Source organism: Culex quinquefasciatus, chromosome 3 (genome assembly GCF_015732765.1).
Source record: "Culex quinquefasciatus strain JHB chromosome 3, VPISU_Cqui_1.0_pri_paternal, whole genome shotgun sequence".
Taxonomy (NCBI): domain Eukaryota; kingdom Metazoa; phylum Arthropoda; class Insecta; order Diptera; family Culicidae; genus Culex; species Culex quinquefasciatus.
In genome coordinates, this window is record NC_051863.1 from 44,216,747 (window position 1) to 44,234,841 (window position 18,095).

At 39.2% G+C, this 18,095-nt stretch overlaps 1 protein-coding gene across 1 annotated transcript in view; it reads right to left on the minus strand.

Annotated features, from left to right (window-relative positions):
- The window catches only part of LOC6039141, a 97,027-nt gene that overhangs the window by 23,116 nt on the left and 55,816 nt on the right, over window positions 1-18,095 (minus strand). The window contains exons 6-7 of the mRNA XM_038264690.1: window positions 6,990-7,232; window positions 6,707-6,891 (exon numbers count right to left, since the gene is read on the minus strand). Coding sequence (XP_038120618.1) covers window positions 6,707-6,891; window positions 6,990-7,232 — 428 coding nt within the window. The remainder of the gene's footprint in view (window positions 1-6,706; window positions 6,892-6,989; window positions 7,233-18,095) is intronic.

Genomic DNA, 18,095 nt, shown 5'->3' on the forward strand with positions numbered 1-18,095 from the left:
AAATTCAGGTTATTATCTGTCGAATGCAACCGGAAGCAACCTGCTATGTGCAATCGTTTCGGAGATACAGGTCCTCAAAGTAGGGGCCTCAAAAGAACTTTTTCGGTTGTAGCAGGTTCCCGGTGGCCACGGTGTCCAAAACCGGTTCTGCCGGTTGGGTTCAGAAAGTAGACATCCTAGCCTTTCATTTGCGGTCAAGACATCCAAAATCGGTTACAATCTCGAATTTTGGCAGCTGAAAACATTTCTGGGTCCTATAGACCCGGAATACCATTGGTGTCAGTTTTTTTGGTGCGCACTTCCGGTGGCCACCGGAAGTTCATTTTTGGCCAGAATGTGTGTCTTAGTAAGATACACAAAGTCACAAAATTTCAGATCTCTAGGTGTTTTTGGTCAAAAGTTACAATTACTTTTATAGTGCTACTGGGTCCTATAGACCCGAAGACCATGCCCGGGTTAACCAAAATTGTGAGAACTGTCATACGACGAGAAATTGAATGTAATCTTTGAATCTATAACTTCGTAGAATTGTCTGCTCTAGAAAAATGTCCATGCCAAGTTATGAAAAACGTGACTTTTTTAAATGAAAACCTATGTATAAATTGAAAAAAATACCATTCTGAGTTATTACAGATTCGAAAAGTAAATTAATTTCGCTTTTAATGACACATCCCACAATTTTAGAGAGTTGAGTTATAAAAATTGGCTGAGGTTTTAAAACATTTTTTTTCTTATGTAAGGCCGTTGCAAATATTTTTCAAAGTTTATGTCACCTCCCCCTTCAAAGTTGGCCTGAATAATCAGGGAGCAAAAATTATCTTTTCTAAAAACTTCAAAATTTTAATGAAAATTAAAGTTTAATCAACCGAAAACCAGTTAAAATGCATTTTCCCGCGTTTATAATCATATTCAGCATGTTTGAACTCATTTAACATTTTAATTTTTCATGAAATTCCAATGTACAGTCCCACGAAAGGTTTTTTTTTGTGAAAAAAAATCCGTCAATACCTCGATGTTTTCAAAACTAATGATTGGAAAGCATCTGTAAGCCTGTAAAATGCAATATTGCAATCAAAAAGTACTCTAGTGGAATTTTGATAAAGTGCACCGTTTTCAAGTTAAATCCATTTTTAGGTGACTTTTTTGAAAATAGTTGCAGTTTTTCATTTTTTTTAAATTAGTGCACATGTTTACCCACCTTTGAAAAAAAAATAGAAAAGCTGAGAAAATTCGTTATGTTTTGCATTTTTGAACTTTGCTGATAGGACCCTTAGTTGCTGAGATATTGCCCACCCAAACAACACACCATTTTCTTATGTCGATATCTTAGCGACTAATGCACCATGGGGTATTTCCATATAAGCGAGCGGCCAAAAATATTTTTTTGCTTTTTTGTGACTTTTTTGTGTTGTTTGTACTTAGTATAATGAAAACAAATGAATTTTGATATTTTTCCAAAAAAAAGTTTAATTTTCGATTTTTCCATATATTTGAGGCCACATGCATTAAAGTGGTGAATTTTAATATTCTTGCTCTGTCTATTTGATGCACGGAATGGCGGTTTATGCTATGTTAAAGTTTCTGATTTACGTTCAATCTCCCTCCCCTTCTTCTTGAGTTAAAATCCACCTCTCTTTGAATGAATTTCTAATTTTAATAAACGTACAACAAAGTCATGAATATCAAATCAATTTCAAAACATGCATAGTAGGTACATTATTTCTTCCTCTGCAGGTAAAATAATATGCTTTTAACCTAGCGTATACGCGAAATCATTAATTTTCCTGCATGAATCAAAATATTCAAAATGGCATAACTCAAAAAGTGCACATAAGTTCACTTTGAAATTTAGAGACAAGTTAGGACATGGTTCAAATTTTAGGCTGCAAAATTTTCAGATCGCACAAATGCACACAAAAAAAGTACTCTATTAACAAAGTTGAAAAAAACTAAATTTTGAATAATAATCCATCTTTTTTTATTTTTATTATTTTTTTTAGCGTGTAAAAGTGTGTTTTGAAAAATGTTATTGAAAAGTTGAATCAATTACCTTTCTGAATATATATAATGATGCAGGAAAAAATACATAAACAGCTACACAGTACAACTATAAAAATAATCATTTTTTGTCAAAAACATGTTTTTCTTACCATTTTCGCCTTTGAAGGTCTGCAATTCAGTGAATTTTGATCCTACAACTTTCAAACTCCGGATTTTTCTTAGTTAGAATGTTTATTTTCGAAAAAAATATCAAAAAAATAATTAGAGTATGTCGGTTTTTCGATTTATGGCCGCCTGAAACCCCATAGTGTAATGGTCCGATTTTCATCTAATCTAATCTAATCAGACCCTAGCGCAGCCAATCTTTCGAAGGGATCCTGGAGAGTGCCTTAGGTTAGATGACGCCTAGCACTCTTCTTGTCATTTATTAACATTTGTAGTGCGCCATTGCATGAGAATGCATTGAAACATCACAAGCGTTAAACCGGCCAGGCCTACTGCGTAAAGCCGTATCGCAGAGATGACTCGTAATTGGGTTGAGTTTGAGCACAGAGTGTTCGAACAACAGCACAATTCTGAATCGACAGGGGAGGAAGAAGCGTGGGGACACACCACCATACGCTCCGAGATTTTGGTTGTATTCGTTGGGAGCACTATGCTAAGAAGGTTTGGTACTCCGGGACCCTCTGGGATGGGACATTGTATTTCCACGAATGCCCTGGACACTATTTGCCGTGGTTATAGCGCCACAACTCGCTCTCTGTAACAGTATTCCTAATTCCAGTCTACGCTCACCAAGTCGTCATGGCCTAGTGGTTAGCATTTTTGCTTACCAATCCAAAGGACGGAGGATCGAACCCCGCCTCGAGCGACTTTGATTTTTCGTTCATATTCATCATTTCAAATTTATGTGTTCTTAACTTTCTCGTTGGGAGCAGATGGGAATCGAACCCAGAACCATTCGCTTACAAAGCGAACACCGTAACCAGTCAGCCACGGCCGCTCCTTTAGTGTAATGGTCCGATTTTCAATGTTAAAATATGAAACTTTCGTGAAATTTTCCGATCATTTCGAAAAAAATATTTTCAAAATTTTTAAACCAAGACTAACATTTTAAAAAAGCGTAATATCGAATGTTTGGCCCTTTTAAAATGTTAGTTTTAATTTAAAAAAATGAAAATATTTCTTTCGAAAAGATCGGAAAATTTCACGAATATTTCATATTTTAACATTGAAAATCGGACAATAGTTGCTAAGATATCGACATTAGAAAATGATGTGTTGTTTGGGTGGGACATAGAAAACATAAATTTTCCTGTTTTTAAACCTTTGCATGACAATATCTCAGCAACTAAGAGTCGTATCAAAAAAGTTCATAAGTGCAAAATATAGAGAATTTTCCTAGCGTTTCAAAAATATTTTTTTCAAAAGTGGCCAAACATGTGCACTAATTTAAAAAAAATTAAAAACTTCGACTTCTTTTAAAAATGTCACCTAAAAATGGATTTAACTTGAAAACGGTGCACTTTATAAAAATTTCACTATAGTACTTTTTGATTGCCAATTTGATTTTACATCGAAAAATGAAGTTCAAAAATTTTTGCGACCAATTTTTCGATTTTTTGAAAAAATCAGTATTGATTCAAAAATTTATAACTTGTTTAGAGATTTTTTGCACAACCTGGAAATTTCTGAAAAGTTGGCATTTGATGTCCTCTAAAACATATCAAATAATAAAAATAAAAATAGTATTTTTTTGCAAATCAAGTTTTAGTGACAAAAAGTTAAATAAAAAATCACCAATTTTTTTTACCGTGTATCATATTTTTCTAGTGTAGTCGATATCCATACCTACAACTTTGCCGAAGACACCAAATCGATCAAAAAATTCCTTCAAAAGATAAAGATTATTGAATTTTCATACATCATTTTTGTATGGCCAGTTGCCAAATTTGTATGGAAAATTATATGGACAAACTAATGATGCAAAATGGCTTCTTTGGGCATACCTAAGGCACCAAAAAAGTTTCAGTCGGATTAAAAAATACAAAAAAAAAATCGAATGACCGAAATCTGAGAGAACTGCTCACGTCCTTAAATTTTTTCAACTTGCGATATCTCAAAAATTGTTGTTCTGATTTTCAATGTTGAGAATTGAAAATATTGCAAATTTTTTACAATTTTCAATAAAAATTGTTACGAAATTATTTAATCAACAATAACGTTTTGGAAGGACTGAAATCTCTTAATTTTGACATTTGCAAATGTTGGGCTAAATTTGTAGAGATCATAAAACTTACAAAAATGTCAATTTTTAACATTGAAAATCAACCCAATAGTTTCTGAAATATCGCAAGTTGAAAGTTGAGAGCTTGTTGAGAAAAACTCATTTTTCAAAACAAAAAAAAAACGGAAAAAATTAAGAGTTTGTAGACTATGTGCTAAGAACCTTCAGCTCGATAAAAAAAGTCTAAATTGGAAAATTGTAGGAATTTTTTTTTGCAGGATTGCTTTTCCTTCGTAAAGTAGGGGAAATAAACCCATTTTAATCACACTAAGCCATTCGACCAATTCTCATCACTTTTGCCGTTTTCCGCTATTAAATCAACATTTTCAGATGTATCAACAATGAAGAGTTGCTTGCTCACTTTTATTTGAGCTATTTATTGCTTTGAAACAGTCAAAAACACTTTATTTTAGCTGTAATTCATGACCAAAGTGCTGATAGGCCGATAATAGAAATAGGCTGAGAAAGGGTATAGTTCCCCTATTTCGCATTTTTTCAAATATTCAGAACTCTGGTACCAGATTTTGCACCATCTTAAACGCCAGCGTATTATTTGTCCATTGCATCATTTCTTTTTTTTTTTAATTTTATTTTTTATCAAAAAATATAAAAAAATGGATTTTTTTTTGGAATTCAACTTTTAGTGTTAAAAATAAAATAAATCAAATGAAATCAAACAAAAAATAAGGAAAAAAAATCCGTGCATCCACTTTTTCTGAAAAGTTGCAGTCATGCCAAAGACACCAAATCGATCAGAAAATTTATTCTCAAGACACAAATTTTCGAATATTATAATGCCAAATTTCTATAGCCAGCCCTCAAAATTGTATGGAAAACGTATGATGCAAAATGGCTTCTTTTAACATAGGGAATGCATGGACAAAGTTTCATTCGAATCAAAAAATACAAAGAAAAGTCTATGTGCAGTGTAACTAACATCACAATAATATCACAATCGAGTTTTTTTTTCTTCAAAAAATAATAGTTGTTTTGAGTTACTGTTTAAATCTACTAGAAATTTTCGATTTCATAGCAAAAACATTCAAATTGATATTTTTTTCAAAAATACTTGGATTTGTGTATTTTTTTTAAATTTTTAAAACTATTTGCAACAATATATATGTCAAATTTCCGATGATTTGAAAGCCGTAGCATAAACGTGAAATTGGAGTATTTTGTTTCGAAAATACGTTAATTTGTGAATGTTTCGAATATAGTAAAAAAACTTAAACTGTATATCAAATATAAAATTGAAATAGTTCTTTGTTGGCGAAAACTTGATGAACATAACGATGAACGTCAGCGCAAACCCCAGAGAATCGCTCTCCCGAGAGTGCAGGCAGCATCCCAGCTGGCCAAACCATGCTGCAAATCCAACCAGCCAGCCAGCCAGCTCGCTTCTCCGCGCAGGGACCGCTCTCAGAGTGGGGGAGCATAAAATGTTGGCAAAATACGATCGTCTGGCCGAGCCGTTGTGTCACTGCGAGGTACTGTTTAACCTATTCAGTGACCTCCTTATTAGAGTTGGGAACCTCGCCCCATTTGCTAGTCGCCGAGCTTCCCTGGTCCAGGACTGTTTTTGATGGGAGTTTTTTTTTCTGTCGGGTTCAGCAGCTCAGTTGCGCGCTATGTTTCGATTGACCGGAAAGTTTAATTGAAGATTGGAAAAGTCACTTTGGTTGAGCGATACTTTGTTGCAATGAGTAGGGAACTCTCTTTCAAGTTTCAATTTAATGAAATTTAAGCCTTATAAAACATTAAGCAAGGCTAATTTTCAGCTCAAATTTCGACGACCACTTTTTCCTAGACATGGCCGTGGGAATCGACCACAACGCGCTCGCAACACGCTCATTAGCCGATCGCAGGTCCCACTTGGGCAATCTAATCTATATCACCATATTCCTAAAAGCATTGCAACACTACACTTTTTCTCTCAATCGCAGATCTTGTCCATCATATAAACAGCAAAAAAACGTTAGTGTCCTAATCTTAATACGTCGTCCCTTCATCTTGAAAAAAACGGGTATCAAACTCAACCCAAGGGGGAACCGAAAACCGGCCTGATTTTATGGACAACTATAACTCCGCTCTAACGCTAGTTGCGCCAGTTGGCTCCTTAATAGCGGCGACCTCTCTTCGTAGAATGGCCAGGCACCGTCGTCGCGCGGATTGAATGGTCATCTTTGTCTTATGACTCTTGCTGTGGGAGACCAGGGGGGGCTTGCGTAACGCTTGATTTGAAACGACCTGGTTTATGATGAGACCTGGTCCGCCGAGTTTCTCATGAATAATTGATCTTTCATTCAAATTTCACGGGATTTTGCTAAATTGGCACTCAGCGTGGCCAGCCAGCAGCGTGCGACCCAGCATGGCACTGTAACTAAACTTCGAGTTGACCGTTGGATAGTTTGGACTCACTTTCTATCGACGTGCACAATCTTCATGTCCATCGAGTGGATCGTGGTGAACACGTTCGTGGCCCCCTGGACGACGCACTCCCGCGTCTCGGGCATCGCGATCGGCGTGCAGGTCGCGATGAACACCGGCTCGTTCCGGCTGCACAGGGGCAGGTACGACAGGTAGTGACCCTGGACGAGGACGACCTGCAATAAACACGGAGAGAAGTGGTTAAAAAGCGTTCAGTCTTCTAAGTTTAATCAGTAGCAACCATAACATCATAAATGCATTTTACGTTTCTCACCTTCTGATCCCCGAACCGCATTTGCCGGCGCGCGTTCCGGCTGACGTTCATCCGGCACAGGAACATCCGCTGCTCACCGTCCAGCTGGGTACCGTGCGTTCCGTGATGGTGGTGCCCGTGGTGCAGCGCCGACGCACTCGTTTGGTGCTGCGGAACGCCCCGGCCTAGCTCGGCCTGGATCGCGCCGTGGTCCTGCTTGTCGATGATGTCGTACACCGAGTCACCATGGATCAGCAGGTCCTCCTGAAATGGGGAAGAAAAAGTAGAAGTTCGTTCATTAATTGCTACAAAATTGCAACATCTTGTTGTACAGTGAAGCCTTCATGGTTTGACATCCCTCAGATTGAAGTTTAACAAACAAATTACATATTTTTAAGAACTACCTCATTTTTCGCAAACAAAAACAAAAAATGCTTGTCAAAACATTGATATTTTACTGTTTTCAACAATCGCAAAAACCAACATCGATCCAACTATCGTTCTCTCTGCAAACATTTCCCCAAGCTGTCATTCAATCAACAACCTCCTCCCGTCAACCAGTCTCCCCCCTCCCACAGAGCTGCCATGAGAAATTACAGAAAATCCATCACATTAGATCACCTGCAAGACCCTCCCCTTTCGGGGTGGTCCCAGCAACTCATCAACCTTAATCCAAACTCTCTTCGCCGGCAAGTGTGGTGAGTCGGGAGGTGACCGAACTGGGGAGGGGGGCTCATCATCGAGCACATGCCTCTGTGCTGTTGTGAGCAGGCATTGGGGCGAAATGAAGCTTTAAAAAAATCAACGTCATTTGCTGTGCCATTTCATGCGGCAATTCCCACCACCCCTCTTCGGTTTCGCTCAACTGCACTGGCACACACCGACTGGGGTAAAAAGCTCGGGCAAGCGAAACCAACCGTGTGGGCTCCACCTTGTTTTTCAAAAGTTTTTTTTTGTGTTTAATTGTGGCAGTAAGCACCACCACTATCCGGGGGGCTCCCAGAGAGGTTAGGTTATTTTTTTGTTTCAAGAAAAGTTTTAAACTTTACAATTTGTAGAATTAAAGATTTTCTTTTTTGACAAAGAACTTTGTCCTAAGGTTTCTATACGTGGTGTCAATCCAAAATTTTCGCGAAGCGAAAACGTTACGTGACGAATTCCCCTCTCGGCAAATTTCCCCTCTTTTTGGTGCACGCTGGTTGGATGAGCGAACGTTTCCCAATCAGTCAATCTAGAGACGTGCGATTGATGTATCTAAAATCACCCCCTCTCCACCTCATCATTTTCGGATCGTCGACGAGCCAACAAAACTCGACTCGGTCGGTCCCGAAAATTCATTCTGTTGCTGGACGTCGACGAGAACACATCAGAAGCAGATGGCCTGGTAGCCCGGTAGCAGACGGCCTGGAGGTCCGGGAGCAGATGGCTTGGAGGCAAGGACCAGCTAAGACATGCCAGTCGCAGGAGTCGATCTTTGGAACTGGCCACCACCTGGCCTGGAGTGGCCGGAGGCCCCGCGGATGTTCCGATGGGGGGACATTTGCCGAACCGTAAGAGATGGGGCAATATGGGTATCAAACTTTATGGTTTTTGATACTGGACATGAAATTTGACATTTCGGCAGTAGTGGCCACAATCCGGAGTGTCCGGAGGCCCCGCGGATGTTCCGATGGGGGGACATTTGCCGAACCGTAAGAGTTGGGGCAATATGGGTATCAAACTTGATGGTTTTTGATACTGGACATGAAATTTGATATTTCGGCAATAGTGGCCACAATCTGGAGTGGCCGGAGGCCCCGCGGATGTTCCGATGGGGGGACATTTGCCGGACCGTAAGAATTGGGGCAATATGGGTATCAAAATTTATGATTTTTGTTACTGGACATAAAATTTGACATTTCGGCAGTAGTGGTCACAATCCGGAGTGTCCGGAGGCCCCGCGGATGTTCCGATGGGGGGACATTTGCCGAACCGTAAGAGTTGGGGCAATATGGGTATCAAACTTGATGGTTTTTGATACTGGACATGAAATTTGACATTTCGACGGTAGTGGCCACAATCTGGAGTGGCCGGAGGCCCCGCGGATGTTCTGATGGGGGGACATTTGCCGAACCGTAAGAGATGGGGCAATATGGCAATATGGGTAATATGGGTATCAAACTGTATGGTTTTGATACTGGACATGAAATTTGACATTTCGACGGTAGTGGCCACAATCTGGAGTGGTCGGATGCCCCGCGGCTGTTCCGATGGGGGGACATTTGCGGAACCGTAAGAGTTGGGGCAATATGGGTATCAAACTTTATGGTTTTGATACTCCATCTTGGTAACTTTCGAGTGGTGAAGGAAAGTCAATTGATTTCACTTCGATTTCTATTTCAGCTCCACTTGCAATTTCCGTCCCCCTAGTTCGATAGGACGGTAATTATAAGGGGGAAATTTGGACCGGACATTCTAATCGAAAATTTCAACAATCATCTTGCAAAGTTCTTTGTCATACTGGTCATGTGTAACATAACCACCTGCACCTTTTTGGGAAAATTTTAGCCTAATTAACACATAATTTAAATTATAAACACGGGTAAACAAACTGGATTTAAAATTCATTAATTTAATTAAAAAATAAAGTTATTTTGAAAACTAATCTTGAATCGTTGTTATGATTGTTTTTGTCAATTTCGCACAGTTTGCGAGAATTTCAAAATTGGTAGTTCTTCATTATAAGAATTTCAAAATTGGTAGTTTTTCATATTCAACACATTTTTATTTAATAGTATGAGGCTTTTAAATTTTCGTATAGATTTTAGACTGGCCTGACCTGCTGGACAAACTTTGAATGTTTTGAATGTAGCAGATTTGGAAACAAAAATCAAAATTAATTTTATGATTTGGTGATCCGTTTTGTATGCCAAGAGATGTTTCATTTAATTGGCAATATAGTTATGGAAGAGTTTCAGGTAACACAAAACAAAATTTCTATGGGTTCATTGACAACGCACCCCAGACAAGATTTTCCAGTGTTATATTCCGATGAAAAAGGCGACGAATTGAAACTTTGGAATAACACAAATGCAACATTACCAGCGCCATGATCCAAAAACAAATTTTAAGCCTTATCCAATGGTTTTGTTTTTAAGATATTCTATTGATATAAATTTTGTTGATACAAGAAAATAAAAAAATCTGTTTTTTTCTGATCTGATTTTTCTAGGCGTTATGATTTTTTATTATCAACATTCTCGCGTGACAGTTCCGCGAAAGCAAGAGACAAGGCAAAATTTGCACGATGTTGCCACATTTCATGCGAACTATTTAAGCTAACAGATAGCCTCAGAAAATTTCAGTACCTTACGAGGTTTCGTCAAAGACGTATCCACGGTGGTAATTGTATTGCTCAAACACACACATCCACACATTGATAGACACAGGTTGTGCCAGGCTTGCCACACGTACAGATATTTTTGGCACAGACCAAACACTCAATCAAGTATAACTTTAAAGAAAAACATTTTTATCAAAAACTAAACAAGTAAAAAGATGCAAAAAATGTTTATCTTTTTAGTGCAGTTTACAAAAACTACTCAAGTGTATTTTAACTGTAAAAATAATTAGTTTGAGTGTTTGGTCTGTGCCAAAAATATCTGTGTGGCAAGCCTGGGTTGTGGCAAGCCTGGGTTGTGCACCAACTTGGGAGGAATTCTGATCTAATGAAGATAGAACGGTCACCCGAAAACCAGAATGATTTGGGGCAATGGTGTTGGGACTAAACTTTTAGGATATTAGCCACACCCGGAGTGGCCATGTCCCTGAAGGAAGGTTCTCCCGGGAGGACATTTACGGGACCATACAAATTGGGGCAATATGGGTGTCAAAATTCATGGTTTTTTAAACTGGTAATGAAAATGGCCATTTTGACAGGATTGGCCACACCCGGAGTGGCCATTGTCCTGAGGGAAGGTTCTCCCGGGAGGACATTTACGGAACCATACAAATTGGGGCAATATGGGTATCAAAATGCATGGTTTTTTAAACTGGTAATGGAAATGGCCATTTTGACAGGATTGGCCACACCCTTAGTGGCCATTGCTCTGAGGGAAGATTCTCCCGGGAGGACATTTATGGAACATGGAACCTTACAAATTGGGGCAATATGGGTATCAAAATGCATGGTTTTTTAAACTGGTAATGGAAATGGCCATTTTGACAGGATTGGCCACACCCTTAGTGGCCATTGCTCTGAGGGAAGATTCTCCCGGGAGGACATTTATGGAACCTTACAAATTGGGGCAATATGGGTATCAAAATGCATGGTTTTTCAAACTGGTAATGAAAATGGCCATTTTGACAGGATTGGCCACACCCGGAGTTTTCCGAAACATGCTTGTTTTGGCAATATTTTTGTTTTTTGGCAACTTATTTCCACAGAGGTGCCAATTATTGAAAACATTAAATTAGAATTAATTATTAAAGATTAAATAAATTGGCGAAGAATTTAAAAATATAAATAAAAATGGATTTACTTTTAAGAGTTTTGTACAAAGTTCTTTGTCATATTGGTCATGTAGAACATAACCACCTGCACCTTTTTTGTACATGATTTATAAAAAAGATTATTTTTTAATTTGGAGTTTGGATCTAGAAAAATTTATAGGTTGTGTTTGGATTTTTTTCATCACCATCAATGCTTTTTTGCGTAAATTTGATGATTTAAGTATATTAAATCTAGCATCAAAAACTCGGTTTCCTAAAGCCTTTAATCGGGTTTGTTTTATGAGTAAAGTTTATCAAACATTAAACTTTGTTAGCTTTATTTTAAGACTGAGATTTCAGTATTCAAGAAATAGTCTAGCGTGCCGTCACAGTCTCACGTACTCCCTCCCCCCACTCCATTTTGTCACACTTGCGAAACCCCCCCCCCCCTCCTCGCCCCTAGAGCGTGACGTACTTTATGGATGATGCCTAAGTACAGTTAAAGTTTATTCAAAAGTTTTTAGTATTTAAACAGAATTCAAAAATTGTTCCGATTGAAATGCATTAACAGTACAAGAAGTTTCTAAAGAAGCCATTACACTACCGCAAACAAACAAACAAACTCGCACTTTTTGACAGTTTGCCAGTTTGTCTGCTTTGTTTGTTTGTACAAACGTCAGCATACATTTTGCCTTGTTTGCGAGTTTGGTAATCTGTCAAACACGAAAAAGGGCGAGTTTGTTTGTTTGTTTGCGGCAGTGTAATGGCTCCTTAAGTCAACTTGGAAATATTCTGAATCACGCTGCAAAATTTGTTTTGGTGGCAACAAATCGATGCCTCTATGCTCTCTTATGCTAACAAGATAGGAAAACCAGCAAGTACAAGAGAGCACGGAGGTATAGAATTATTGAAATATGTTATACGCATGGATAACAATGCCTTGATTGTATGTACTTCAAAACTACACATATCTGTCGATTTCTCGAACAGAATCATTTATAACTATTTCCCAATAAAGTGATCTATATGTCGCACGTTTTCTTTTCCGACCCCATGTACCAATAATGTAATGAATGTACATGTTTCACAGGGCTTCGGTTGACAACGATCAGAACTCATGTCCTTCCATAGACCAGCGCGTTCGCGTTCCACCTTGGAGCCACACGACCCGAACCTGCTGCCCCATTCGATTGGGCAAGCGGGAAGAAATTGCGACCATGTTCACATGTATTATCATATCTCATTGCCTGAAACCATTCGCAAAATATGTAGGCACCTATTTAAAGTTCACTAAATCTATTAGTGTGTCACATAAATTATGCCGTAAAGCGAAACCGATTTGAGTCATGGGCACTCGTCGCCGGGACCGACCCCCCTCGCAAGATATTGGAGGATTCCTTCGCCCTCTCTCTCTCTCTCTCTCTCTCTCTCTCTCTCTCTCTGTGAATGGGGAACACATGTTTTGCGCTCCCCAAACAAGAGCCTTAACTTTGCATATATCTCCGAAGGGGGTACCCCCGTTGCATACGAAACACCTGACAATTATGACAGTCGTTGGTAGTTTATGACTTATTACCTCGAATTTATGGCCGTTCGAGCAAGTGCAACACTCCGTCGTCAACCTAGCCGTATAGACCTGGCGCGAGGAGCATTTGAAAAATTTGTACAATTAAGCGTGGCCACAGCACAGAGTTGGTCCCCACAGTTTGTCATGTTCTGTGTAGCAGCCAGGTGACAGCTTCATACGAGCACTGCGTCAGCTGAGGTGGGATTCGGTGCTGCTGTCACGGCGGCGGTGGGGCTCAAGGAGAACCGGCTGCCGCGGCTGTTATCGATTCCCAGTCAGGAACTTTCCGGCCGTCGTCGTTGGTCAGCGGCAGCGATGAAAATCAATTAAAGTGCGCCCCTCTTATTTATTTGCTCATTAACGACGTGACATGAATGAAACCTCCGACCGTCATCGTCGTTGTCGCTGTTGGTCACAGAGCAAAGGTACAGACTTGTTAGAGGGTTTCCCGTAACGGACACCGCCGGTGGACAACGCCACCACGCGAGTGCCACTGATAAGATCTTAGCGGATAAATAATTGCATAAATAAAGGTAATAATCCAGCAAGTGCGCAAGCGTTTGTCGCTGAAAAGCGAATCAAACACGTGGTTTTTCCCCGGGGTAGAATGAAGGCATTTTGAAAAAAGAGGCATATTCACAAAAAGTTTAACTTTTTAGTTCAAATTGAATTTATTGTCTTTAAATATGGTTACAAATGTCATATTATTCGGCATGGCCTAAAAACATGTCTAAACTTGCTTGAGAATATGTTTTCTTGATTTTATGTCTGTCTGTAGGACCAGGCACGATTATCCGAAGCCTCTATTATCTGAAATTTAATTTTTCCGAACCTTTTTGTTATTTTCTTACTTGAAACTTCAAATCCTCTGCGACTCAAGTTTAGTAAAATTTTAGTAGTTGATTGCCTGTTAGAATACCAATTGCATTTTCTCAAAATTTATCACCGCCATTTTGGCAGCCATCTTCAAAAATTCTTAATTGATTTAGAGTAGCTTTAGGGTCATATTTAAGCTCAACCATTAAACAAGATAGCGAAAAAAATAAATTTCCGAAGCCTTTGGAACAGTCGAGTCTGGACTGAATCTTTAATGTAAATTTTTATTTTTTTCAAACTGTGGAAAAATATTATTTGTTTCAAATTTGAATGTAAACAAATGCCTTGTTGTTTAACTTACAATATTTTGAAGAAAAGTAATAAAGTGGTACATCCATTTGTTTCTATGGCAATTTTCGACATTTTTTGAGACAATAGTAGAGGTGGGCAAAACCGCTCTTTTTAAGGAGCCGCTCACTTTCATTCGCTCTTTAAAAAGAGCCGCTCTTTTTCAAAATATGGATGAAAATGTTTTTTTTTTTTCAAGAATCGTGTGATTTTATAAGTTATTTCACATTAGACTTTAATAAATTAGGCCGTACCAAATATTTTTTGAAGTTTATGTTCCTCAGCTCTGGCTGAAGTCGCAAAAAAAATAAAAGCAAAGCATGGTATAGAGATTTCAATAAAAAAAAAAGGTGCAGGTGGTTATGTTCTACATGACCAATATGAAAAAGAACTTTGTACAAAACTCCTAAAAAATTATTCTATTACATTTTAGTTTTAAATCATTGCCTATTTATTTAATCCTGAATAATTTATTCTAATTAAATGTTTCCAATCTTTGGCACCTCTGTGGAAATAAATTGCCAAAACACGAAAATATTGCCAAAACAAGTATGGTTCGGAAAATGCCACGGAACCGGCCACTCTAGGTTGTGGTCACCACAATCAAAATGGTTATTTTCATGTCCAGTATCAAAAACCATGAATTTTGATACCCATATTGCCCCAAGTCGTATGATTCGATTAATGTCCTCCCGGTAGAACCTTCCCTTGGACACTGGCCACTCCGGGTGTGGCCAATATTTGGTGCACATACTGTGTCTTTCAATGTGTGCGTGTGAGTGGGTGAGCAATAAAATTACCACCGTGGATCCGTCTTTGACGAAACCTCGATAGGCGCTGAAATTTTCTGAGGCTAAGTGCTAGCTTATATAGTTCGCATGAAATGTGGCAACAGTGGTGCCAAACTCTCGCGTGAGAGTTTTGCGAAAGCAGGAGAGGAAGCAAAATTTGCACCATGTTGCCACATTTCATGCGAACTATATAAGCTAGCACTTAGCCTCAGAAAATTTCAGTGCCTAACGAGGTTTCGTCAAAGACGGATCCACGGTGGTAATTTTATTGCTCACATACACACGCACATATTGAACGACACAGTATGTGCACCAAATTGGGAGGAATTCTGTTCTAATGAAGATTGTTAGGAAGGTCACCGGAAAACCAGAAAAATTTGGGGCAATGGGGTTGGGACCACATTGGTAGAACATTGGCCACACCCGGAGTGGCCATGGCCCTGGAGAAGGTTCTTCCGGGGGGACATTTACCGAACCATACAACTTGGGGCAATATGGGTATCAAAATTCATGGTTTTGAAACTGGTAATGAAAATGGCCATTTCGACCGGATTGGCCACACCCAGAGTGGCCAGTGCCCTGGAGAAGGTTCTACCGGGAGACATTAATCGAACCATACAACTTAAGCCGGGACCGTGGTGTAGGGGTAAGCGTGATTGCCTCTCACCCAGTCGGCCTGGGTTCGATCCCAGACGGTACCGGTGGCATTTTTCGAGACGAGATTTGTCTGATCACGCCTTCCGTCGGACGGGAAGTAAATGTTGGCCCCGGACTAACCCTAAAAAGGTTAGGTCGTTAGCTCAGTCCAGGTGTAGGAGTCGTCTCCCTGGGTCCTGCATCGGTGAAGTCGCTGGCAGGCAGTTGGACTCACAATCCAAAGGTCGTCAGTTCAAATCCCGGGGTGGATGGAAGTTTAGGTGTAAAAAGAGGTTTGCAATTGCCTCAACAATCAAGCCTTCGAACACTTAGTTTCTCTTTCACTTAGTAGGAAGCTCGTAATCGAGAACGCCAAGGTAAAGCTGTAGAGCAAATAATTTGATTTGATTTTGATTTTTTTTTTTTTGACAACTTGGGGTAATATGGGTATCAAAATTCATATTGGTTTTTGAAACTGGCAATCAAAATGTCCCGCCCGTGTGGATCAATCGGACCGCGCACTGGATCCACAATCTAGAGGTTGCTGGTTCGAATCCCGCGGCGGGCGCTCTAAAATTCTAAGTGTAAATATGGGTATCCGGCGCCGTCGCTCCGTGCCGTACTCAAACACTTAGGAGCCCAGGGCGGCGAAGTCCTTATAGTTAAAAGGAAGACACTAGTGGTTGGTACTAGCAATGGTGGCCGACAGCTATAAAGTCAACTTCGTTTTTTCAATTAAAATGGCCATTTTGACCGGATTGGCCACACCCAGAGTCGCCAGTGCCCTGGGAAAGGTTCTACCAGGAGGACATTAATCGAACCATTCGACTTGAGGCAATTTTGATACCAATATTACCCCAAGTCGTATAGTTCGGTAAATGTCCCCCCGGTAGAACCTTTCCCAGGGCACTGGCCACTCCGGGTGTGGCCAATCCGGTCGAAATGGCCATTTTCATTACCAGTTTCAAAAACCATGAATTTTGATACCCATATTGCCCCAAGTCGTATGGTTCGGTAAATGTCCCCCCGGAAGAACCTTCCCCAGGGCACTGGCCACTCCGGGTGTGGCCAATATTCTATCAATGTGGTCCCAACCCCATTGCCTCAAATCATTCTAGTTTTCCGGTCACCTTCCTAACAATCTTCATTAGAACAGAATTCCTCCCAATTTGGTGCACATACTGTGTCGTTCAATGTGTGCGTGTGTGTGTGTGAGCAATAAAATTACCACCGTGGATCCGTCTTTGACGAAATCGCGATAGGCACTGAAATTTTCTGAGGCTAAGTGCTAGCTTATATAGTTCGCATGAAATGTGGCAACAGTGGTGCCAAACTCTCGCGTGAGAGTTTTGCGAAAGCAGGAGAGGAAGCAACATTTGCTACGTGCTTTCAGCCAATCAGCAGCCGGGATTTTTCTTGCATTCATTTTTTTATTTTCATCTTAACTTTTAAGTACTTTAACAAAGTTTTATCAACTTTGTGAGGTAGTCAACTTGTACTTTAAGACTTCCCCTTTCGTTTGGTGTGTAAAACATAAAGATTGTTTGAATGGGGGGGAAGATATAAGCATTTGAAAAACGACAGAAAATCGTTACACTTTCGCTTCGCGAAATTTTGGATTGACACCCGTAGACAGTGCCCTTAGGACAAAGTTCTTTGTCAAAAATAGTTTTAAAATGCATTTTAAACATCTCCAGTTGTATTACAATCATTAGTTTTCAAAATATCGAAGTATTGATACACTTTTTTCTAGCCGAAAAAAAATGCATTACTGTGCAACGGAATTTCACAAAAATTCAAAATATTTTTGATCGATCCCAAAATGCTTTTTAATTTGTTTTCAGTTGATAAGACTTCAGTTTCCATTAAAATTTTGACGTTTTTGGACGACCGATTTTGAAGGAGAGGGGTGACATAAACTTTGAAAATTATTTGTTACGGCCATATTTGATAAAAAAATAAAACTGAAAACAAGAAGATGCCCTTGAAAACCATAGGTCTTGGTGGTCTCTATGTTAACATTTCCACTCAAAACTATTGATTCGAGTAATTGAGTGTTAAAAATTCAAAATATTTTTGATCGATCCCAAAATGCTTTTTAATTTGTTTTCAGTTGATAAGACTTCAGTTTCCATTAAAATTTTGACGTTTTTGGACGACCGATTTTGAAGGAGAGGGGTGACATAAACTTTGAAAATTATTTGTGCGGCCATATTTGATAAAAAAATAAAACTGAAAACAAGAAGATGCCCTTGAAAACCATAGGTCTTGGTGGTCTCTATGTTAACATTTCCACTCAAAACTATTGATTCGAGTAATTGAGTGTTATCCAAACTTAAATCTATTAATGCTATTTATTTTAAAATTGCGTTTATTTCTGCAAGAATTCAACAAATGCTGATATTTTATTTGGAGAAAATATTCTGTGAAAGAAAGTCCGAAGTTTAAAAAAGAACCGCGGTTCTTTTTTTGTGATTCACGATACGCTTTTTTATATAA